The sequence below is a fragment of the Canis aureus genome, chromosome 23, assembly GCF_053574225.1.
Source record: "Canis aureus isolate CA01 chromosome 23, VMU_Caureus_v.1.0, whole genome shotgun sequence".
Lineage (NCBI taxonomy): Eukaryota > Metazoa > Chordata > Mammalia > Carnivora > Canidae > Canis > Canis aureus.
Window position 1 is genome coordinate 20,262,333 of NC_135633.1, and position 26,378 is coordinate 20,288,710.

Sequence of the window (26,378 nt, forward strand, 5' to 3'; positions counted from 1 at the left end):
CAACATGAATACAAGGAGAAATACACCTAATTCCCAGATGGGAAATTAAAATATTATAAAGATATCAGTTCTTCCTTCCTTGATTCTCACACATTAGTGTTCTTCATAATTCTCTCTGTGAGAGTTTGTCAAAAATAAATATTTCTGGGCTCTGAAGATTTTCGGTAGGTTGGTGGTGGAACAAAAACCCCCCCCTTTCTAACAAGTATTTTTTTGTGATTTTGATGTGATTATTTCATGCACCATATGTTGAGAAACACTCCCCAGAAACATGCTAAAATCAAATGCAATTATAATCAAAATCCATAAGCATCCTGATGGGAAATTAAGATAATTCTGAAGTTTATCCAGAAGAATACATGTGAAAATATTCACAGTAAATATCTGAAAAAATGAAACTGAAAAGCACTGTGGTAGGGTGAGGTTAGAAGATTTAACCTACCTGATACTAAGATAGACAATTAAATCTGATTAATTTATATGTATTGTATTAGCCCAAGCACAAACATCTCAATGAAATAAAGTAGTGAAGAATCAAAATCAAGAATATACGGACATCTTTGTCCTTCTCCGATTGACTTATTTTACTCAGCATTTGGTCTCATTCATTTGGGGAATATAAAAAATAGTGAAAGGGAATAAAGGGGAAAGGAGAAAAAAGGAGTGCGAAATATCAGAAAGGGAGACAGAACATGAAAGGCTCCTAACTCTGGGAAATGAACTAGGAGTGGTGGAAGGGGAGGTGGGTGGGGGGTGGGGGTGACTGGGTGACGGGCACTGAGGGGAGCACTTGATGGGATGAGCACTGGTGTTATTCTAGATGTTGGCAAATTGAACACCAATAAAAAACAAATTTATATATAAAAAAAAGAATACAAGGACATGAATGATACAAGCGTCATCTAAATTAACAGGAAAAGGTGTACGTATTACTTAAAAATGGTGTTAGGATATCTGGGTATCTGTTTGGAAACAAAACACTCTCACAACAATTCTTATTTTTCCCCCAAATACACACGGATTAAATATCTCAGTGTAAGAAAAAACAAAACCAAAGACACCATACTATTACCAGTAGAAAATGTAACTGAGTACTTTCTGTGGGAAAAAACCTACTAAGGATGCCATGAAAACCATAACCATTAAGTTAGGGGGAGGGTATAGTCTATTATAAAACAAGGTAAAAATAAGTGGTTAAGTAAAGAACATACACAGTTAACATATAAACACCAAGTAGGAAACTAGGATATCAAAGAGCTTTTAAGCTTTTAAAAAGAGTAAAAAGAATACCAATGAAAATGATGCAAACAGGATGTTACACAGCCAATTTACAAGTGAAGAAATACAAATGCCCAACCTGTGTAAAGAATGTTCATCTTCACTTAGAGAAACAGAAAATAAATAATACTGTTCCTTTCACAGTAGGTTAGCAAAGGTGAAATAGATTGAAATCATTCACTGTACATTTGAGAATGGGGCAAGCAGATATGAAAAATGTACACATGTAGCATTTATAAAATCTCTCTGGAAGGTGATTTGAAAATATTAAAAATTTACAAAATGGAACTGCCTTTTGTTTCTGAACAATGCTATTTTTGGGACCTTACATTTTGGAAATAATTATAGGTATGTATGAAACTTTGCTTCAAAGGATATTCACATATAGGATTATTTCCAGAATAAAACAATTTACAGTCTAGCAGTAAGTGATGTGCTGAATAAATTCTTGTTTTCCTATATAATATAATCTATACCTTATAGAGAAATGGGTAACAGTACAGATGTGTCATCCTACAGACACAGGTTGAATCCTTTCCCCCTGTTTCTTAGCTCTGTGGCTTTGGCCAGTTGATTTAGCTCCTTTATGCCTGTTGCTTAGTGTGAATTGGACATAACACCACAAAGAATTGGGTATAACACCACAAATTTATAGCATGGATGTACAGATTAAGTTGAGAACCTAATGGAAAGTAGTTTGCACAACGTCTGACAGCTACATTGAAAGAAATGGCTGCTGTGATCATGATGCACTAACCTTAAGCCATTAAGGTTAGTAGACCTATGTCTACTAACACATAAGTAGACCTATATTTTCTTTAGAAAGATGTTGCTCACACTGTTGAGTTTAAGAAGTAGGTTGTGGATCCCTGGGTGGCTCAGCGGCTTAGTGCCTGCCTTCGGTCCAGGGCATGATCCTGGAGTCCTGGGATCGAGTCCCATGTCACGCTCCCAGCATGGAGCCTGCTTCTCCCTCTGCCTGTGTCTCTGTCTCTCTCTCTCTCTCTCTCACTCTGTGTCTTTCATGAAAAAATAAATAGAATCTTAAAAAAATAAAAAGTAGGTTGTGAAAATAACATGTATGGGTATAAACCATACATATGTGGTGTGTATATCTGCATGTGTATGTGCATATGCAGGTTGTGTATGTTTCTGTCCCTCTAAAGAGAATTCCATTAAATAATACCCTTACTACCTCAGTGATAAACTTTTAAAAAAAGATTTTATTTATTTATTCATGAGAGACACAGGGAGAGGGGCAGAGACATAGGCAGAGGGAGAAGCAGGCTCCTCACAGGGAGCCCTCACAGGGACTCGATCCCGGGACTCCATGATCACATCCTAGGCGGAGGCATACACTCAACCACTGAGCTACCCAGGTGCCCCTCAGTGATAAACTCTTAACCCACAACAAAAACTTAGCATCCAGGTAAACACTGTACAGCATATTTGAAGACTGATCCTCTATCCCTTAAAGGTAGGATTTTTAGATTGACATACATATGTGTATAGGTGGATAGGGAAGCTGTCCAAACATGAGAGTAATAAAACTTGGGGAAAAGGAAGTGAATAAGATGAAATGTAGTATCTTTTGTATTCTAAAGGCAGCCAAGGATAATTATTTTTCCATAGTCTAAAGATTTCATCTAACTTTGTTCAATTTGCTAATTAATTAAATAATGATGTTATGTTATTGAATTTGTAGGAAAAATGAGGAGGAAAGAATCGGAGTGGGAAAATACAATGAAGAGAATAGAAGTTAGATGAAATCAGGGAACAGAAGCTTAACTTAGAGGATAGAATCTGGAGATGTGGAGAAAAAACAGAAGGAAGAAATACAGGAAGAGATTTGAAAGTATGGCTCTGTCCCCAAATCGAAAGGATAGGGAATGCATCTTTCATCATCTGAGGCCATAATAACATTATTTCTAATATGGCCTTTCCAGAAATTTTCTCTTAGTCACTGTGTCTCACACAGTCACATTGCATACATGGCATTGTTCCTTGTCATATACACACATCACATGTTAGTATACTCACTCTCAGCTTCTATAAACACACAGACATCCATCACCACAGATACTCACTGAAGTATTTCATACTCTAATTTGCATACCCTCATGGCCACCATATCTTTCACAACAACCAAAGATGTCCCAGAGTGGGTACTGAGCCAACTGGATACTGACCAAGGCTGGGTGTTGTGGGAACCCACATGCCTGACCTTATGTGAAGGATACCACACTATGGGATGTTTGCGCGAGGGCACCTGCAGTGGGCGCTAGTATCCTCTTCAGGGCTAGAAGGCCAGCACTGCCTGTAACTGGACTCACACCACTGTCTGCCCTAACTCACCAGGGGCTTGGAGGCAGCAGTGCTGCCTTCCTAGAAGGCTGTACCACGCAGTCCTGATTCCTTCACATCTCCTAGACCCGGAGAAGACGCAAGAGCAAGGAGCTCTTGATGGAATTCCTTGAAGCAAGATTCCTGTTTCCTTCTAGCCCCTTGCTTGTTCAATGGGAGAGGGTGGGACAAATGCAAGCTGAGGCAAACATGATGCTGAAGGCCTGACCAAGGAGGCAAAGAAAGAATCAGGCAGTTGCTTTTCAACAGTAAGAGGCACAACCTCTGTGATCTCTCTGGAAGGAGCCTCATCCCTGAAGAAGAAAGTCTGGGAAAGCATTTTTGGGCTGGGGTCCTGGAGAAGAGTGGTAACACAATAGTCTCTGGGTGGCTAACAAGGAGCAACATTGATGTGCAAGAAAGCAAATGACAAAACTTACCTTTCCCAATGCCATGCCCACCTCACAACCCCCAATGGGTACTAAGATTCCTATGGCCTGAGGCCCATCACCAGCTTGTCCACTCTCACCTGGAGGCAGAGAGGAGGCAGAAACTGTGCTGCCAGGTCCCTGGTGAAGGATCAAGGATCAAGTGCGGGAGGGAATGATGTCTGCAGCCTCCAGATCCAGTCTGGAAGGACAGCACCGGCTGTGGGTTGGCCCCTAAGCAATGCCTCTCGGGGCTGCACTCCAGTCATCCTAGGAGTCTGACTCCACCCCAAGCCTTTCTGCCTTACTGAATTCCAGGTACAAACTCCAATTCTCCTAGGTCCCACTCCTGAACAGAGAGCATTTTTCCTTCAAGGATCTATTTAAAGCTGAGGTCCTGAGAGTATGTAAATAGGGCATTCCCTGGAGCTTGAGAAGCCCTCAACCTGATTACCTTTCCATCCTCTGAGACATCCTAGGGCACTCGGTGTTCTATTTGAGGTCACAGGCTGAAGTCTCTAACTCATACTAGCACCCTTCGTTCAAACCTTACACCAGTGGTATTCCAGATAGCATCAGCAGATATATCTCAGGGGTTCGCAAGTCATCAAACTTGTGTTTTCACATATATGGTAATTAAATAGAAATGAAAATAAACAGATATTGAATTGTTTGGATGCTAGCTGAGTACTACAACTTTTTTTTTTTTAAGATTTTATTTATTCATGAGAAGGGCAGAGGGAAAAGCAGACTGCAGGGAGCCCCACGCGGGACTCAATCCCCGGTCTCCAGGATCACACCCCGGGCTGCAGGTGGCGCCAAACCGCTGCACCACCGGGGCTGCCAAGTACTACAAGCTTAATTGTAGGGCTAGTGCTTTCATTTTGGTTTATATCTGTTTTGATGTCATATGATTACCTTATGTGGTAGAGTTCAATTTGTTTAGCAAGGTCTTAATATCAACATGATACACTCATCAACATTGCATAAAAGTTTCTATTTAGTTACAACTTTACTACCATTTGGTAGTGTGAAACTCTTCAATTTTGTTAATCCATTAGGTCAAAAAATGGTATGTCCCTCTTAGCTTATTATATGATACTTTAATTACAGTTGAGGATGAGCATAGTTTTATATGCTTATTGATGATTTTCATTTTCTATTTATTCTGTGAAATGACTGTGTATTTCCTTTGTTACTTTTCTTTTATTAGGCCATTCAAATTTTTGTTACTGCTGTGTAAAATCCTTGTATATTATGAAAAATGGGTTGTTTGATTTTGTGTTAAACACAAGTCTTTATTTTTAAAGATTTTATTTATTTATTCATGAGAGCATAGAGAGAGAGAGGCAGAGACACAGGCAGAGGGAGAAACAGGCTCCATGCAGGCTCCCCGATGTGGGACTTGATCCCGGGACCCTGGGATCACACCGTGAGCTGAAGGCAGATGCTTAACCGCTGAGCTACACAGGCATCCCGAAAAGCAAGTCTTTTTCTACTTTGCCAGTTGACTTTATGGAGTTTTTTTCTTTAAAGATTTAATTTATTTATTCATGAGAGGCACAAAGAGAGGCAGAGACATAAAAGAGGGGGAACAGGTTCCCTGTGAGAAGCCTGATATGGGAATTGATCCCAGGACCCCTGGGATCATGACCTGAGTCAAAGGCAGGCCCTCAACCACTGAACTACCCAGGTGACCTGCTTTTAGGGACTTTTGTATCATACATTTATAATTTAATCAGTCGTTTTCCTTATGACTTGATTTTGTGCTAAAATTTGAAATGTCTCTATTGATAACAAGTTATGCTTTTTAAAAATCATTCTGTGGGACATCTGGGTGCCTCAGGAGTTGGGCGTATGCCTTCAGCTCAGGGTGTGATCCTGGAGTCTGGGGATCGAGTCCCCCATCGGGCTCCCTGCATGGAGCCTGCTTCTCCCTCTTGCCTGTGTCTTTGCCTCTCTCTCTCTCTCCTCTCTCTCTCTCTCTGTGTGTCTCTCATGAATAAATAAATCTTTTAAAAAAAAACATCCCGTTTGTCTTCTAAGATTTTCATAGTTTTGCTTACATGTACAGCTTAATTTACATCATGATATATCTAGAATTTATTCTGATGTAAGGAGTGCTTTAGAGATCCGAGCTTTTTCCTCTTAATGGTCATTTAACACCATTTACTGGAAAATTCTCATCAATGTTAAGTGTCTTTTATTAGAGAAATTAAACTCTTGCTAAATTTGATCTATTTTAGCACTCTGTAGATGGTTCCTTTCCTGACTTCGTATTTCTGTACAAGTACCATGCAATTTTATTTCTCCTGGTTTTTGGGTGTGTGTTCTCCGGTGTGGAGAATGGAGTTAATTATATTCCTCAGTATACGATACTTTGCATGATTAGTGATTTTAAAGCCCCTTTCTTGTTTATTATGAATTTGTCTGCATAATATATACCCATACTTCATTCCCACTGACTTTGTAACCGTTTAATGCATGTGATGCTCTTATTTTCCTCACATTTCCAAAAAATGTTTTGTTTGTGGACATATTTTTACTTTACATAAATGATATTGTGTTATATGCCTCTTTGTTTACCTTTTTCACTTAATTGAGTCTTTAAGATCATTTACAATGCCAGGTGTTCATCTAATCCTTCTCCCTACTGCTATGCAATATCCTTGGTGCACATCTGTTGCATTTTCATTTCTCTCTTCTCCCAGTGAAGGATATCCACATCACACAACACGGTTCCAACACAAATAACAGAACCACAAAGATTACAGGAATATACCATATGACGGTACAATTTTCTGTGTGAGGAAATCTTTGGCTCCCTATTTAGCAATAATTCTTGTATCATAGAATATGCACAGGCATAAGGTGACCCAGTAACACCAGATTCCTTCCCAGAATGGCTGCACCTCTCTACATTTTCCCAAATGTAAATGAGTTTTCTTCTCTCTTCTACCTTTTGCCCACACTTTACAGTATCTGACAAATTTCTGCATGCCTCATAGGAGAAAATAGAGGCTTCTTTGTTGTTTCAATTTGTAGACCTTTCAATTCTAATGAATTTCAGTATTGTTTTCTATTCTTGTAAGCCTTTGAAGGTAATTTTTGTGAATTCCCTTGTATATCCTCTGGTGTGTGTGTGTGTGTGTGTGTGTGTATGCACGTGCGTGTGTGTGTGTATGCTTGTGTTTTTCCTATTAGACATTTCTTCATTTTCTTCCTGCATTTTAGAATTTATTAAGAATTCCTGATATGAAGTTATTTTCTATTTGTTTCACATAACACAAATATATCATCCATTTTTTCCCCTTTTAAACTTTCTTCATAATGTTCTTCATTGAAGACAAATCTCAGATATTGAGGAAATCAAATTCATCAACTGTTTCATTATGGTCTGTGCTTTGGAGATTCCGTCTTCTAGGTCAGAAAGATAAATGTTCCCTTATGTTTTCTTATATAATGTCATTGTTCTATTTTAACTATTAGTTACTTAATCCATTTAGAGTCTACCTTCTGTGTCGTGTAGGTAGAAATGCAGTTTTATTTTTCTCTAGGTAGTAAACTAGTATTTAGCAATACGTTGTAATACACTATTTGCCTTCTTTCAAGGATTTTTGGAAATATCTTTGTTGAACATTAAATTTCACATTAGTCTGTCTATGAGCTCTGAATTCTGTTGCACTTATTAGTCCTTTTTTTTTTTTCATCAATGCCACCACTCTTTTCTTTTAGAGGCTTGGCAATATTGCAAATAGAAAAGGAGGAGGTTCTATTTCTAACTGGGTTTTAATTAGTAATTACCAAATGCCTAATGTTGTGCAGCATCCTTTCCTGTTCTTGTCAGCTATTTGTGTATCTATCCTACAGACAAGTCCTTTGTCCATTTTTAAATTGTGTTGTTTATCTTTTTTAGTTTTGAGTTGCAGTAGTTCTTTATATATTTTGGATATGACCCTCTCCCTCTGCTCCTTCTCTTGCTTATTCTCTCTCTCAAATAAATAAATAAAATCTTTTTATAAAAGGAATACATTTCCTAATGTCTGGCTTCTTCTACTAAACATCTTTCTGTCTACCTGGTTTCATGTAGTAGTAGTTTATTCTTTCAAAAATATCAAAGTATTGCACTGCATGACTGTATTACAATTTATCCTTTCTACTATCCATGAAATTTATATTGTTTCCACATCGAGCTATTAAAAGTAAGGCTTTTATAAAAATCATCGTTCATATTTATGGTGGATTTAAACACTCCTATCCACAAAGTATGGATACCACAGAGGAGTAAAACTACTGGTTGTAGGAGGGAGGGCATATATTTAAGGTAAGTTTTCAGAGACGCTTCCAAATGGACTTTTTGAATTGATTGTGCCAAGTTAAACTCCCATCAGCAATGTGAAGTACTCCACATCCTCAAACATTTTAATCCATTCTTTTGAGCCTTAATGGATTTCACTATGCTTTTAATTTATGTGTTCTCGTGGCTAATTCCACTGTGTACCTTTTCATATACTTCTTAGTAATTTGTATTTCCTATGCTGTAAAGACTTGTCTAGTCTTTTCCCCATTTTAAAAACTGGAATTTTCTGACTTTTCCTACCTGTAGGAGTTCCTTATGTATTCTGGGCAGTACGTCCATGATTTAGCATCAAGCTATTAAAATAACTATGGGGTGGTGGAAAGGGAGGTGAGCCGGGGATGGGGGTCACTGGGTGACGGGCACTGAGGGGGGCACTTGATGGGATGAGCACTGGGTGTTATGCTATATGTTGGCAAATTGAATTCCAATAAAAAAATAATAGCCATTCTAAAAAATAACTATGTGTATAAGGAGAAACCAAGAAAATAGGGTTAAAATGTTAATAATCGTAGAATCTTTTATTATCTGGGGCACATCATATTCACATTGTTCAAATTATGAAGTTCTTAAAAATCATATATATAATACATAATACAACGGGGTTGCAACCTAGAACCTAGAAACCCATTACTTCATTGCAACAATACAACGCTTCCCAAAAAAGAAGGCAGGTAAGCAGAACTAATAATGGGTCCATAAATGGAGATGTGAGTGCTAACTGCATGTTATTTTCTGTCTTCCTTATAATCATTTGGGAACCTCTAAAAGAAACAGAGTTCAAGATCCACCCTAATGATTCAGAATTCTCCTGAGACTTCACCCACTGCAGAGACTGCTCCAAGTATCCTTCTGGTGACCTCATTTAAATGGAACTATAGTTGCACAGTATGCCTTGATGTCAATAACACATTTGGTGGCAACAGAAGGACAGCAGAGTTGTGGGGATTCCCCTTTCTGCCTTGTCTTTGATCTTGGCTTCAGAGATTTTATGGAGCTCTTTGACTCAGATAACTTATGACTAGATGCTCACACTCTTTTTCGCTCTCCACTCTGACCACTAACATGCTAATGTGATCTTTTCTCCTTCCTCGGATGAGAAAATGGGGGTAAGATTATTAGAGAGATGGAAAGAGAAGGCACATGGTGAACAAAGGTAATAATCTGGCATACATTGTGAGAGAATTGGTGTCAATCTTTTCATAAATTTGGCTTTTAAAATTCAACTAATTTTGTTGAAACAATCTGATCCTTAGGGGTAGAACTCTCTTATAGATCTAGCCAAGGTGTTTTCCATAGTGGGTCTACCTTATCAAACCATAATTGCAATGCCAAATTCCTTGTGAAGAAGAATCATAGTCCTCACCTAGAGAGGACTTAAGTAGAACTTCCATGGAATCAGTACTTGTCCTCTGAGTGGGGATGTTTATGCCTTGTTGAGCTGGGCTTGGAAGACAGGAAGTGGGTATGTATTATAGAGACTAGGTGATTTTTAGCACACAAGATTTTGTAATCAGAACTGAAATTTAGTATTTTCTCTTGGTTCCTATGGACTCCCTCAGAATCTTCTTCCTAAACAAAACATCAGATGAGAAAATGCATGGCTCCGTGACCCTATCATCTTGTTTGATTTCTCATAAATGTCATTATTAGAGAAATGAACTTAAAGTTGACATTCAATCTCTTGAAAAGGCAGAATGATGTGAGAGAAAGGTTGACAGCACACATGATTTCCTTTCAGAAGCTTCCTGACTCTGGGGGCAGGTTCACAGTCACTTGGGGGAACATTTTCTCCTCCACATTTGCATTAGAGAATAATATGGTTTTAAAAGCAAATTTGGACTTGACAGGGGTGTAGTCTTCTACTATTGTGCCAGAGTTGGTGAGAGCTCCTACATCTGACAGATCACAAGTCACACTCATCCCTGACTCAGATAGATCTCTGTCTTCTGATATTCTGGCTCAGGTGAAATCAGCTCAGAAAACGTGTGTTGTACACTTATTCTGGACCAATTTATTCTATGCTGTGAAAAAAGTTGAGTCAGATGCGGTCCTTGCACTTATTACACTCACAGAGAAAGAAAATAAATCCAATGTAAAGTTATCAGCCATGATAAAAGTACACGAGGCTCAAGGTACACTAATGTATCTAGTCTCTAGACTAGATGTGTTGACTTGTATATGTCTACATGTATTGGGAGTGAGTGGGAGTGGGGGATGGGAAACATGTGTGGGTCAGAAAGAAAGGTGTTCCTGAGTAATATGCTTCCTAAATGGAATCATTAAAAACCTATAGTTATTAGTTGGATGAAGGTATAGAAATCAGCAAAATCCTGCAGCTGCCCGTCTGTTAGGTTAACCACTGATTATAAGCATCACTTAAAACTTTGGGAAAAGTGTTCAGTTTTATGGTATCTCTATTCATCAAAACTGAGAATATTTGCTTGTCCTTTAATTTTCCCTGAGATTAGAGACATGCAATAATTTCTACTCTGGGACGGGTGTGAACTGTGGTGGAGAGAGTAACAAAGTCTAAAGCATTTGGGGAGACTCTAAGAACTAACCAAGTAATACCTTCCACCAGATGAAAGGAAATTCCCAAAGTACCGTTCTTAAAACAGGGTGTGGTCTCAAAATGTATTTTTATGTCAGCTACTTCAGCAATAGACTACATTTTTCTTTAGAAGCTGTTCTTTTTAAGTTTGATTTAAGTAACTGTTAGGTCATACAGACTCACTTGACCCAGTATATTCATTCATTAAGCTATTATTTGCCACGAATCTATGATATTTCTGGGACCACACTGATACTGAGGATGAAATATGACTATAGCTTGGGTATTTGTATCTGAGGTTCTTTGACTTCAGGGCCTGGTTCTTTTTTCTGTATCCCCAGTACCAATAATGTGCTTGGCCAATGTCTTTTGATCTACAAAGAAGCTGACTGAATATTCAAAGTATCATGAATGTTCAAGAAAGTGATAGTAAACCTAGTAGTGGGCATACCTCTGAATAAAGGGATTATGCCCAGCAAAAATCAGTGAGGAAAAAAATTCAATGTGTCCTAACTATGTGGCAGGGAAAATGGCTGGAAAGGTGGCCTAGGGTTAGATAAGGGAACCCTCAAAGAATGTCAGCTAGAGATGTGGTTGCTTATATTAATGTTTTATTGATTCATGCTTTCTTACAATGATGAATTGGAACCCTTCATCGCTTTGACTCATAGATCTATCCAGATGCCTAAGACCCCATTATCAGATAACATAGAATGTGATAATGTCTTTTTGAGAAAACGGGGCATTTCTTTAGCCTAGGAAACGCTTTTTTAAGATTTTATTTATTTATTTGACTAGACAGAAAGCGAGAGCGAAAGCAGGGGCAGGGAAGAGAAGCAGGTTCCATGCAGAGCAGGGAGTCCAACGTGGGGCTGGATCCCATGACCCTGGATCATGACCTGAGCTGAAGGCAGATGCTTCCCTGACTGAACCACCGAGGTACCCCTAGCCTAGGACTTCTTAAGTTGAACTTTAGAGTGCTCTTCAATTAAGATGTGATGCTATTTCTTTATTTCTTCTTTACTCTAACTGGAATTCAAAATGTCCTGCTTGTTTGAATGTTGGTATCTAAGCCAAACTATCATTAGCAGTATCCATGACTTCATCACCAACAGAAATCACAGGTATTTTTATATCACGTTGTAGTTGTTGAAGATACCTACAAATATCCTTTATGCTCATTAATTTTCTAATTAAGATCATTATTAGACCTGCCACAATGCTTTGATATTTAATTCATTAATAAAGAAGCACATGTATCATTATATTATATATTTGCTTCCTAAAACTATTGTAATAAACTCTATGTGAATATTACTGGTCTTCTTGGCAACCCTATACATTTGATGTGATGCATTTGAACCATTATTTTGAGACACCTTTACCAAGTAGATAAAGGGCCAAAAGCTTAAACTTTGTATAGGGCCTTAATCTTTAGACTTTATTTTTTTTTTATTTATTTATTTTTATTGGTGTTCAATTTACTAACATACAGAATAACACCCAGTGCCCGTCACCCATTCACTCCCACCCCCCGCCCTCCTCCCCTTCTACCACCCCTAGTTCGTTTCCCAGAGTTAGCAGTCTTTATGTTCTGTCTCCCTTTCTGATATTTCCCACACATTTCTTCTCCCTTCCCTTATTTTCCCTTTCACTATTATTTATATTCCCCAAATGAATGAGAACATATAATGTTTGTCCTTCTCCGACTGACTTACTTCACTCAGCATAATACCCTCCAGTTCCATCCACGTTGAAGCAAATGGTGGGTATTTGTCATTTCTAATAGCTGAGTAATATTCCATTGTATACATAAACCACATCTTCTTTATCCATTCATCTTTCGTTGGACACCGAGGCTCCTTCCACAGTTTGGCTATCGTGGCCATTGCTGCTAGAAACATCGGGGTGCAGGTGTCCCAGCGTTTCATTGCATTTGTATCTTTGGGGTAAATCCCCAACAGTGCAATTGCTGGGTCGTAGGGCAGGTATATTTTTAACTGTTTGAGGAACCTCCACACAGTTTTCCACAGTGGCTGCACCAGTTCACATTCCCACCAACAGTGTAAGAGGGTTCCCTTTTCTCCACATCCTCTCCAACATTTGTGGTTTCCTGCCTTGTTAATTTTTCCCATTCTCACTGGTGTGAGGTGGTATCTCATCGTGGTTTTGATTTGTATTTCCCTGATGGCAAGTGATGCAGAGCATTTTCTCATGTGCATGTTGGCCATGTCTATGTCTTCCTCTGTGAGATTTCTGTTCATGTCTTTTGCCCATTTCATGATTGGATTGTTTGTTTCTTTGGTGTTGAGTTTAATAAGTTCTTTATAGATCTTGGAAACTAGCCCTTTATCTGATATGTCATTTGCAAATATCTTCTCCCATTCTGTAGGTTGTCTTTGAGTTTTGTTGACTGTATCCTTTGCTGTGCAAAAGCTTCTTATCTTGATGAAGTCCCAATAGTTCATTTTTGCTTTTGTTTCTTTTGCCTTCGTGGATGTATCTTGCAAGAAGTTACTATGGCCGAGTTCAAAAAGGGTGTTGCCTGTGTTCTTCTCTAGGATTTTGATGGAATCTTGTCTCACATTTAGATCTTTCATCCATTTTGAGTTTATCTTTGTGTATGGTGCAAGAGAGTGGTCTAGTTTCATTCTTCTGCATGTGGATGTCCAATTTTCCCAGCACCATTTATTGAAGAGACTGTCTTTCTTCCAATGGATAGTCTTTCCTCCTTTATCGAATATTAGTTGCCCATAAAGTTCAGGGTCCACTTCTGGATTCTCTATTCTGTTCCACTGATCTATGTGTCTGTTTTTGTGCCAGTACCACACTGTCTTGATGACCACAGCTTTGTAGTACAACCTGAAATCTGGCATTGTGATGCCCCCAGATATGGTTTTCTTTTTTAAAATTCCCCTGGCTATTCGGGGTCTTTTCTGATTCCACACAAATCTTAAAATAATTTGTTCTAACTCTCTGAAGAAAGTCCATGGTATTTTGATAGGGATTGCATTAAACGTGTATATTGCCCTGGGTAACATGGACATTTTCACAATATTAATTCTGCCAATCCATGAGCATGGAATATTTTTCCATCTCTTTGTGTCTTCCTCAATTTCTTTCAGAAGTGTTCTATAGTTTTGAGGGTATAGATCCTTTACATCTTTGGTGAGGTTTATTCCTAGGTATCTTATGCTTTTGGGTGCAATTGTAAATGGGATTGACTCCTTAATTTCTCTTTCTTCAGTCTCATTGTTAGTGTATAGAAATGCCACTGACTTCTGGGCATTGATTTTGTATCCTGCCACGCTACCGAATTGCTGTATGAGTTCTAGCAATCTTGGGGTGGAGACTTTTGGGTTTTCTATGTAGAGTATCATGTCATCGGCGAAGAGGGAGAGTTTGACTTCTTCTTTGCCAATTTGAATGCCTTTAATGTCTTTTTGTTGTCTGATTGCTGAGGCTAGGACTTCCAGTACCATGTTGAATAGCAGTGGTGAGAGTGGACATCCCTGTCTTGTTCCTGATCTTAGGGGAAAGGCTCCCAGTGCTTCCCCATTGAGAATGATATTTGCTGTGGGCTTTTCATAGATGGCTTTTAAGATGTCGAGGAATGTTCCCTCTATCCCTACACTCTGAAGAGTTTTGATCAGGAATGGATGCTGTATTTTGTCAAATGCTTTCTCTGCATCCAATGAGAGGATCATATGGTTCTTGGTTTTTCTCTTGCTGATATGATGAATCACATTGATTGTTTTACGGGTGTTGAACCAGCCTTGTGTCCCAGGGATAAATCCTACTTGGTCATGGTGAATAATTTTCTTAATGTACTGTTGGATCCTATTGGCCAGTATCTTGTTGAGAATTTTTGCATCCATGTTCATCAGGGATATTGGTCTGTAATTCTCCTTTTTGGCGGGGTCTTTGTCTGGCTTTGGAATTAAGGTGATGCTGGCTTCATAGAACGAATTTGGAAGTACTCCATCTCTTTCTATCTTTCCAAACAGCTTTAGGAGAATAGGTATGATTTCTTCTTTAAACGTTTGATAAAATTCTCCTGGGAAGCCATCTGGCCCTGGACTCTTGTGTCTTGGGAGGTTTTTGATGACTGCTTCAATTTCCTCCCTGGTTATTGGCCTGTTCAGGTTTTCTATTTCTTCCTGTTCCAGTTTTGGTAGTTTGTGGCTTTCCAGGAATGCGTCCATTTCTTCTAGATTGCCTAATTTATTGGCGTATAGCTGTTCATAATAGGTTTTTAAAATCGTTTGTATTTCCTTGGTGTTGGTAGTGATCTCTCCTTTCTCATTCATGATTTTATTAATTTGAGTCTTCTCTCTCTTCTTTTTAATAAGGCTGGCTAATGGTTTATCTATCTTATTAATTCTTTCAAAGAACCAACTCCTGGTTCTGTTGATCTGTTCCACAGTTCTTCTGGTCTCGATTTCGTTGAGTTCTGCTCGAATCTTTATTAGCTCCCTTCTTCTCTTGGGTGTAGGATCTATTTGCTGTTTTTTCTCTAGCTCCTTTATGTGTAAGGTTAGCTTTTGTATTTGAGTTCTTTCCAGTTTTTGAATGGATGCTTGTATTGCGATGTATTTCCCCCTTAGGACTGCTTTTGCTGCATCCCAAAGATTTTGAACGGTTGTATCTTCATTCTCATTAGTTTCCATGAATCTTTTTAATTCTTCCTTAATTTCCTGGTTGACCCTTTTATCTTTTAGCAGGATGGTCCTTAACCTCCATGTGTTTGAGGTCCTTCCAAACTTCTTGTTGTGATTTAGTTCTAATTTCAAGGCATTATGGTCCGAGAATATGCAGGGGACAATCCCAATCTTTTGGTATCGGTTCAGACCCGATTTGTGACCCAATATGTGGTCTATTCTGGAGAAAGTTCCATGTGCGCTTGAGAAGAATGTGTATTCAGTTGAGTTTGGATGTAAAGTTCTGTAGATATCTGTGAAATCCATCTGGTCCAGTGTATCATTTAAAGCTCTCGTTTCTTTGGAGATGTTTTGCTTAGAAGACCTATCGAGTATAGAAAGAGCTAGATTGAAGTCACCAAGTATAAGTGTATTATTATCTAAGTATTTCTTCACTTTGGTTAATAATTGATTTATATATTTGGCAGCTCCCACATTCGGAGCATATATATTGAGGATTGTTAAGTCCTCTTGTTGAATAGATCCTTTAAGTATGATATAGTGTCCCTCTTCATCTCTCACTACAGTCTTTGGGGTAAATTTTAGTTTATCTGATATAAGGATGGCTACCCCTGCTTTCTTTTGAGGACCATTCGAATGGTAAATGGTTCTCCAACCTTTTATTTTCAGGCTGTAGGTGTCCTTCTGTCTAAAATGAGTCTCTTGTAGACAGCAAATAGATGGGTCCTGCTTTTTTATCCAGTCTGAAACCCTGCGCCTTTTGATGGGGTCATTAAGCCCGTTCACATTCAGAGTTACTATTGAGAGATATGAGTTTAGTGTCATCATGATATCTATTCAGTCTTTGTTTTTGTGGACTATTCCACTGAACTTCTTCTTAAAGGGGAATTTTAAGAGTCCCCCTTAAAATTTCTTGCAGAGCTGGTTTGGAGGTCACATATTCTTTTAGTTGCTGCCTGTCTTGGAAGCTCTTTATCTCTCCTTCCATTTTGAATGAGAGCCTTGCTGGATAAAGTATTCTTGGTTGCATGTTCTTCTCCTTTAGGACCCTGAATATATCCTGCCAGCCCTTTCTGGCCTGCCAGGTCTCTGTGGAGAGGTCTGCTGTTACCCTAATACTCCTCCCCATAAAAGTCAGGGATTTCTTGTCTCTTGCTGCTTTAAGGATCTTCTCCTTATCTTTGGAATTTGCAAGCTTCACAATTAAATGTCGAGGTGTTGAACGGTTTTTATTGATTTTAGGGGGGGATCTCTCTATTTCCTGGATCTGAATGCCTGTTTCCCTTCCCAGATTAGGAAAGTTTTCAGCTAGAATTTGTTCAAATACATATTCTGGCCCTCTGTCCCTTTCCGCGCCCTCGGGAACCCCAATTAAACGTAGGTTTTTCTTCCTCAGGCTGTCGTTTATTTCCCTTAATCTATCTTCATGGTCTTTTAATTGTTTGTCTCTTTTTTCCTCAGTTTCCCTCTTTGCTATCAACTTGTCTTCTATGTCACTCACTCGTTCTTCCACCTCGTTAACCCTCGTCGTTAGGACTTCTAGTTTGGATTGCATCTCATTCAATTGGTTTTTAATTTCTGCCTGATTAGCTCTAAATTCTGCAGTCATGAAGTCTCTTGAGTCCTTTATACTTTTTTCTAGAGCCACCAGTAGCTGTATAATCGTGCTTCTGAATTGGCTTTCTGACATTGAATTGTAATCCAGATTTTGTAACTCTGTGGGAGAGAGGACTGTTTCTGATTCTTTCTTTTGAGGTGAGGTTTTCCTTCTAGTCATTTTGCTCAGTGCAGAGTGGCCAAAAGCAAGTTGTATTGGGAAAAAGAGAAAAAGAGAGGAGAGAAAGAAGGAAAGAAAAGAGAAAGAGAAAAAAAAGGGAAGAAAAAGAAAAAAAAACGAAAAAAAAAAAAGAAGAAAAAGAGAAAGAAAAAGAAAGGAGAAAAAAAGGGGGTGGGGGAAGGAAACAAATCAAAAAGCAAAACAAAACAAAAACAAAAACAAAAACAAAAACAAACAAAAAAAGAACCACCGGGGAGTATCTTCTGATTCTGTGTTCTTTAAGTCCCTTGGCTTCTCCTGGAAGTTGTCAGTCTAGCTGGTGTTCTGGGGGAGGGGCCTGTTGTGCTGATTTTCAGGTGTTAGCAGTTGGGGGAGCTGCTGTGCCCCTGCCTGGTGCAGGGCTCGGTGGGGGTTGTTTACCCCGTGAGGCCGCAGGAGGAACAGCCCCAGTGGCGGGGCAGCTCTGGAAACCTGGATTCAGCTCCGGCAGGAACTCCGTCTGCAGGGCCTGGAGGCTCCGGGGCGGGGCCGCTGATGTGCTCAGCTGGGGCAGGAGCGTCCTTGCTGTCCTGGGCCCTCCCGGCCTCTGCCTGTCCCGGGGGAGGCGGGATCCTGGGCTGTGTCCCGGCGTCCTGTGCTCCGGAGCCTGCGCTGTTGGATTCGCGCTCCCGGGCCGCGCAGCCCCTTCCGCGGAGCCGCCCCCGAGCCCCTTCAGCTGCTCCGGGTCCCGCCGGGTCCCGCCTTGCGCGCTGCAGCCCTTAGGGAGCTCGGCGCACTCTCCTGGGCGCGCAGTTGCTCTGTTACTGTCCCCGGGAGCCCGAGGGCCTCCTCGCCCTCCTGGTCCTGCTCCAACTCCCCGCGAGCCCCTTTACCCCGGGAAGGTCGGTGCAGCTCCTGCTCCTCCGGGACGGGGCTCTCCTGTCCTGGGGACACTCGCCCCGGCCTCAGCCCGGCTCCTCGCGGGGCCCCTCCCCCTTGGAGGCCTTTGTTCCTTTATTTCTTTTTCCCCCGTCTTCCTACCTTGATAGATGCGCGAACTCTTCTCACTGTAGCATTCCAGCTGGTCTCTCTTTAAATCTCAGGCCGAATTCATAGATTTTCAGGATAATTTGAAGGTTTTCTAGGTAGTTTGGTGGAGACAGGTGATTTGGAGACCCTACTCCTCCGCCATCTTGCTCCTCCCCAACCAATCTTTAGACTTTAGATTGTTCTCCCTTCTTTTTGAACCATTTCATGAAATTTTATTATTACTCCCCAAGTCTTGCAAATCTCTCTACACATAATGAAAGTCTTCCACCCTCCACCCTCTCAGTTTTATTGAGAAATAATTGACATACATCACTGTGTAAGTTCAAGGAATATAGCATGATGGCCTGATTTACATATATTGTGATATGATTACCATTACCATAGTAGGTTCAACTCATATCCATCTTCTCTTATAGAGAAACAAGAAAAAAAGAAAAGAAAAAAAAAGGAAAAGGAAAAATATTCTTCTGATGAGAACTTAGAAGTACTCTCTTAACAACTTTCTAATATACTATAAAGTAGTCTTAGCTGTAGCCGTCATGGTCTACATTCTTTCCCTAGTATATATCTATCTTATAACTAGAAGTTGTAGTTTTTGGTCCCCCTCCTCCAAAATGTCCTCCCCATACCCTCTGCCTCTGGTAACAAGTCTGATCACCTTTTCTACTATTTTTGTTTTTTATTTGTTTTCTTTCAGGACCTACACTTAAGTCTAATCCATTGGAAATTAATTTTTGAGAGTGGTATAAGAGGTGAGTCTGGTTTCAATCTATTGCATGTGACTATCCAATTATGCCAACACCATTTATCGAACAGACTATGTTTCCTTCATTGAGCATTCTTTGTTCCCCTGTCCAGTGTTATTTGTCTCCATATGTTTGAGCTTATTTACGTATTCTCCATTATGTTCCGTTGGTTTATTTGTTTGTATTTATGCCAATGCCATAATGTTTTGATGATGATAGGTTTTTAATATAGCTAGAAATCAGGAAGTGTGATGCCTCCTGCTTTGTTCTTCTTTCTCAGATTTCTTTGGCGATTTGCAGTTTTTCGTGGTTCCATATAAACTTGAGGAGTGTTTCATTTACTTCTGTAAATTGCCATTGGACTCTTGATAAGGAAAGCATTGAATCTATAGCTAGGTTTTGGTGGTACTGACATTTGTTAATTCTTCTAAACATGAACATGAGATAGCTTTCCATTTCTTTTTGTCTTGGATTTCTTTCATCAATGTCTTGTAGTTTTCATCGTAGAGCACTTACATCTCCTTACATTTATTCCAAATTATTTTATTGTTTTTGATGATACTACAAATGGGATTGATTTGTTTTTTAGAAACTGTGTTGATGGTGTATAGAAATGCTACTGATTTTGTTGATTTTGGATCCTGCAACTTTACTGAATTCATTAATTAGATCTAACAGGTTTTCTTCTTTTGATTGAGTCTTTAGGGTTTTCGGCATGTCAAATTTTATCATTTGCAAATACAGACAGTTTCAATTGTTATACCTTTTACTTTTCTTCCCTGATTGCTCTGGCCAGGACCTCTAGTATTATGTTGACTAGAGTGGTGAAAGTGGGCAACTTTGTCTTGTTCCTGATCCTAGAGGAAAAGCTTTTCAATTGTTCACCATCAACTATGACAATAATTGTGGGCTGTCAAATCATGGCCTTTATTATACTATGTTCCTTCTATGAATGATATGTTGAGTTTTCATCACAAATGGGTGTTGAATTTGGTCAAATCTTTTTTTTCTGTGCCTATTGAGATGATCATATGATTCTTTTCTTTCATTCTATTAATGTGATGGGAGGTGTGCCACCGGCCAAAAACAGTTGGGTTAGGACTTCTGTCTTAGTTCCTTACCGAAGTGAGGTTGTAGGATGGGCCCCGTGGCTGCCTGGATTCTCTGGTCAGGCTTTTTAGAGGATTAAGACTGGGTACTATATTTAGTAATAATATATGAAAGAGCCTCCCTGCTCTGGCAGGGCAGCAAGACAGAACCCAAAGCCTGTACAGCTCTTATTTAAGGACCCCAATCCGTCCTTCAGAAGGTTTACTGAATTCCCTGGCCAAGTGATGTTATCAGTTTTGCTCTACAGATGAGGGAAGCTACAGTTGTGCTCTCTTCTCTAGTGCCACTGTATATAGGGCCGTTGGATGGGCTAGGCAGTTTCAATGTGCTGTGGTGAGGTTCTGTGGTTGCACAAGCTGAAGGCTGTATTCAGTGATGAGTAGAGCTACACAAGATTTCTTGCCTGAGCACAGTGGGAAAGCAGCTCTAAAGCTGGCTAATCTCTGTTCTCTTGCCTTGACCCACCCTAAGTTTCCTGATGGAACAGAGCCACTGGCTTTGCTCTGCAAACTCTCAGTTCTGTGCACCTGCCTCTTAGCTTGAATGTCCCTGGGATGCACTGCCCTAGGAGCTGTCACCAGTCCTTCCAATCAGATGAAGCCAGGAGACCCTCTTGACAGTGGGTGGGGCGATGCCCTAGTTTCCTTGCCTAGGTGGGAGTTGAGTCATTTCAGGCTACTCTCAGTTTCCCAGGCAGGTTCTCCAGTTAGGAGGGGCTGGGATTTACCTTCAGTCTAGGCTATGAATTAATGCCTCTGCCTGTATGTAGCACAGGAATGTTCCTCTGGTACTGGCTTTTCTCTGGGTGCAATCAGCTCTTCCCACTGACCTCTCAGCTAGAGCTCTGCTCGGCTGTACTGCTTCAGGAGTTATCCTCAGCCCTTCTGGTCAGATGAGGCCAGCAGACACTTTTCACAGCAGGCAGGGTTGTGATTCAGCTCACTGTCTGCATCTGGGAAACCAGTCTCTGAGGTTAGTAAAACTCCTTTGAGGATCTGAATCAAGCAGCTCTGCACCCCACCTTGTTCCTTGGCCAGAGTACATATCTGAGCTAGTCCTGCATATGAGCAAAGCTACAGGTTGGGATTAGTCCTTGGGCACAGCAGGTATGAATTTTGTTCTGCCAAGATCTGTATGCTGATTGTTGCAAGCCTCTCTCCCTTCTCTATCACAATCAGATTCCAGTGGTAGAGCCCCATTGACTCCCCTGCAGTCCCTATAGTTTGGGGTCAGAGCAGGGCCTCCTGCAAAGCACTCACAATGCTGGGGCAGCGCAGATCATCTCCCCTGGGTTTTCTTTTCTTATTTAGAGAACTAGAAAGCTCAGTGGAGGCCTGTCCACATGATGTTGCACCGGCCTGGGTGAAGGACAATGCATTCAACGTGTAGTTGCTTCTTTTACCTTTCTAATGCCATCTCTCTTGGTCTCTGTGGTGCAGGTTGCTTCTTAGTGGTGTTTTATTCTGGAATAGTTGTTGTTTCTTTTTCCTGTGAGAGGGAACAAAGTCAGGAACAACCAATGTTTCCGCCTTAGACACAGAGAATCTGACAGGCTTCTTAAGCAACTCTACTAAACCATAAGGTCAAGTTTTAAATTTAATTAATTAATGATAATTGATCAAATAAATCACCACATCATGTCTATAAAAGGTCACAAAAATGCTGAAGATTTAGTTTTAAGAGGAGTTTTTATTTTCTGGGAAGAAGAGACACGTAATGCAAGGCAATGAGAGCTGATGGGCTAGAGGTGGTGCATTAGTGCTGTGTAGTCTGCACACAGAAAATTAGTCAACCTGGTGGCTTCAAGTGGAAATGCTGTCATAGTGTGTCTGCCATTTTGGAAGTTTTTGATGGTTAAGATTGATATTTGGGAGTTCCATCCGAAGCCGTGGGTGCGATTACCAAAGAGATGATGGCATACTAGCCCATTACTTCTTGATTTGCCAGCTCTTTCAAAACAAGTTATTTTGTCCAAGAAAATGTCAGTTCTTTAAGATACTTTGGCCCTTTTTCATTTTTTATATCTTAGTGACTGTCTTTTCAGGGAAGAGACAACAGTCATATGCCCAAAGAATAAATAAAAAATCTATGCCAGCATAAAATGGGGGAGGTGTGGCAATAACAGCATAGGACTCAAATTTCTAGTTGATAATAAAGTGAAATTCTATGCCATAACTTACAGATTAATCAAATCTCTTTAATTATTAGATATTCAGAATAAGAAGATTCTTTTGATCTACTCTACACTTACTAAGAATGAAGGCGCCAGCTTAAAAGTACGAAGTTTTACAACACTGAAAATGCTCCAACTAAAGCAGCATGATCATTTTTATAACAAGGGGAGTTTTGGAATGGTTGATAGTGATTGAGAGCAATTCAAACGGCCTCCAAATCTGAGGTTCTATGGACCTATGTTTAGCATGTAGACTTCTTCCTGAAACAACAAAGTATGAGAGCAGCAAATCAGTCGCAGGTGACAGAGTTCCTCCTCCTGGGACTCTCTGATGACCCCCACACTCAGAAGCTCCTATTTATTTTATTCCTGGGTGTCTACCTGGTTACTGTGCTTGCAAATCTGCTTCTCATGCGCCTTGTTCAGGCTGACTCTCGGCTTCACACACCCATGTATTTTTTCCTCTGCAACTTATCTTTGGCTGACCTCTGTTTTTCTACCAACATTGTTCCTCAGGCCCTGGTTCATCTGCTATCCAGGAAAAAGATCATTTCATTCACACGTTGTGCAGCTCAGCTTTTACTCTTCCTCATTTTTGGGGGTACACAGTGTGCCTTGCTGGCGGTGATGTCCTATGATCGATATGTGGCCATCTGCAACCCTTTGCATTACCCTAGCATTATGACTTGGAGGGTGTGTGTTCAGCTGGCTGCGGGATCATGGACCAGTGGCATTCTGGTGTCTGTGGTAGATACCACTTTTATACTAAGGCTACCCTACCGAGGCAGCAATAGTATTGCTCATTTTTTTTGTGAGGCCCCTGCACTCTTGATCCTGGCATCCACAGACACCCACACTTCAGAGATGGCCATTTTCCTCATGGGTGTCATAATTCTCCTCATACCTGTCTCCCTAACTCTAGTATCCTATGGCCACATCATAGTGACTGTGGTCAGGATGAAGTCATCTGTGAGGAGGCTCAAGGCATTCTCTACCTGTGGTTCCCACCTCATGGTGGTCATCCTCTTTTATGGGTCAGGAATTGTCACTTACATGACACCTAAGTCTTCCAAAGAACAGAAAAAACTGGTGTCTGTGTTCTATGCGATGGTGACACCCATGCTCAATCCCCTCATCTATAGCTTGAGGAACAAGGATGTGAAGGGAGCTCTGAGGAAAGTGGCCACAAGGAATTTCCCATGCAGGCTTGAAATCTCCCACTGACTGTGAGACCCTTTTAGCTCCCTACTTATACAAACTACTGAGTAATTTCCTCAGCAATCTTGGAATTTGGTTAGATCCTCATCCTGGGACCTTGCTGTCGACCTACCCTCCATCCTTCATCCAGTACTTCCTTTGTAGAAGAAGGACAATAATTCATGGACCCACAGAAGGAGGGTCTGCTTCCTTCTGGTTGGTCTTTTGGCTCCTAAGAGTTAGGAAATCTTATAAGAAACATGCACATTTTATAAATCCTGGGACCAGTGAAATCCATCTGTTTAAAATCATACATGGTATATTATTATGAATCTATCCCAGATCATGCTCCAACTCTTATTTTTAGATATTTCTGAATTTATTTCATCAAATAACCAATAAATAAACAATCAGTACCTAATCACTTACTATAAGCAAGGTGCCACATGTATGTGTTCCTGCACATGTGCATGCATGTGTGTTTGAAGTGGGTAGTGAAGAGCATGAGTACAAAGAAGACGTATATATGGTTTCTGCTGTCCTTCTCACATTCTTATGAGGTACGTGGAGATTTTATCTATCAGATAAAGGTAAAGACAGGATTTTGGAAACTAACAACACATAGTGGCATCCCAGGGCTACCAAGTGAGAAAGCAGTTGGTACCACTCTGGGCCTGAAAGACAACTAGGACTTGAACAGGACACCTGAATATAGAATGCCATGAGACAGGAGTTGTGGACTTAGTTGTATGGCAGTGAGAAAGACACAGGAATAATTTTTTCAAGCTCATTCTCTACCTATCTTCTGATTTCCTGTTACCGTATTCCAAAAATAAATAAATAAATAATCAAGGATAACCTCCCACTTGAAGATATTTATTTTAATTCTAAGCATAAAGTCCTATTCTGGTGTAAGGTAACATATTTAGAGTTCCTGGGGATTTGGACATGGACATCTTTGGGGGACCATTATTCAGCTTACCACATAAGGACGAGTAAAATGAATGTGAAGGCATGATTAAAGTTTGGCTAAAATAATAGATTTAAATGTATAATGGTGCCAATACAATTAGTTGTCTGATTGCTATCATCCAAACAGAACCCCATAATCTACCTTTTAATGTGCAAATTCTTACTCAGATCACTGCTATTCACTCAATGGTATTTTTCAAGATTGAGGGGGTGGTAGGTGTGTGCTATGAATTGTTTGTGATGAGGCTGACCTTTATGAAAGTCATAATAATGCAGCCAGACAAAATTTAAATTTTAACTTGTAAGTATTGCCAGGAAACAGGCTCAAAACCCAGTGAGACCAGGGAGATGGAAAAGGCACAAAGCAAGACAGAGAATGCCCAGACCTTCTCTCCTACCTCTCATAGATGCGAGGTTTCTGACCATGTGCCTTCAAAGGTCCCCTGAAGCCCTGAGCCTACTATCTAATTGAACAAGATAAGTTTTGGTTGCAGTCACTTCACTAAAGGTCCAGAGTTTTTAATGGAACAATCTTGTAAGGTTTCTTTCAATACATGACGTTCATTGTAAGGTAAAGGACTCTGAAGCTCTATGGGACATGACCTTGACTTGCAAGCAATTGATTGCTACAAACTCCATTTCTTTCTAGCATCATGAAAACAGATCTTCTGATATGAACCCATCTGTTATTATTTAATAAAAAGTACAGGGGCACCTGGGTGGCTCAGTTGATTTAGTATCTTTCTTAGGCTCAGGCTGCAATCCTAGGGGTGGGGAGCCTCTTCCCCCTCTCTCTAACTGCCGCTCTCCCTGATTCTGGCCTCTATGTAAAATAAATTAATAAAATCATTTAAAAATGTAAAGAGACTGGACTTGAGCCAATACGTTTCCTACACTCATATTCTTTCAGGAAATACTTATTGAGAATCTAATTTGTGGCAGATAGTGTACTAGCAGTTGGATTATATTAGTAAACACAATCAGAATAGGACACTATATTTTTTAAGATTTTATTTATTTATTTATTTATTGTTTGTTTGTTTGTTTGAGAGAGAGAGAAAGCATGAAACAGGGGAGGGGGCAAGGATGGAGAGAGAGGAGAGCAGAGCGGAGAAGAAGCGCACTCCCTGCTGACCAGGGAGCCTGACACCAGGCTCCATCCAAAGACCCCCAGATCATGATCTGAGCTGATGGCACACGCTTAGCCAACTGAGCCCCTCAAGACCCTCAGATGAGGACTGACATAATGCCCACAGAAGCAGTCCATATGCTAAGCTATTGTATGTCTGAACTCAACATTCTGTGCTCTACAACTACTTAGAATATGGTGTTATGCAGATTATGAATTACACTGGTCAGGCTGAAATCTATCGGTAGTCAAGACATTAGCGAGGGGATTTGGTTTCACAGGCCATGTGTAATGGCCATATGCCAGTTTTTGGCTTCTGGTCATTTGAGTTGCCTTTCCACATTTATGGTCTTTTGTGTGTCTTGGGCTAGTTAGAGCCTGTCTCCCTCCTTAGAAGCTGAATACACCTGAAATTCAGTTTCTTGTCTTCACTGCGGCAGTAGTTAGCTAGCAAGGTGGAGTCATTCAGAAATTCCCAGTGTATATTCTGAATTAAGCTCTAGTGACATGAAAAAGCAAGGAAAACAAGCTGTTTCTTTTGTTTTTTAAAAATAAATGTATTTTTTTAGATCAGGTTTAGGCTTATAGAAAAACTGAGAAGTACCCTGAGTGTTCATATGCCAC

General features: G+C 40.2%; 1 protein-coding gene and 1 long non-coding RNA gene across 2 annotated transcripts; both read left to right on the forward strand.

Moving 5' to 3' along the window:
• The first annotated feature begins 9,501 nt into the window (after nt 1-9,501).
• LOC144295280 (uncharacterized) lies at nt 9,502-22,700 on the forward strand. Its single transcript, XR_013362604.1, has 4 exons — nt 9,502-9,562; nt 11,759-11,899; nt 19,125-19,179; nt 22,492-22,700. It is a non-coding gene; the product is annotated as an uncharacterized LOC144295280 (long non-coding RNA).
• Nucleotides 22,701-22,732: 32 nt separating this feature from the next.
• LOC144295281 (olfactory receptor 2D2-like) lies at nt 22,733-24,285 on the forward strand. Its single transcript, XM_077867669.1, has one exon. The coding sequence runs from the start codon at nt 22,733-22,735 to the stop codon at nt 23,678-23,680; it is 948 nt and encodes a 315-aa protein (XP_077723795.1). The 3' UTR covers nt 23,681-24,285.
• Nucleotides 24,286-26,378: the final 2,093 nt, after the last annotated feature.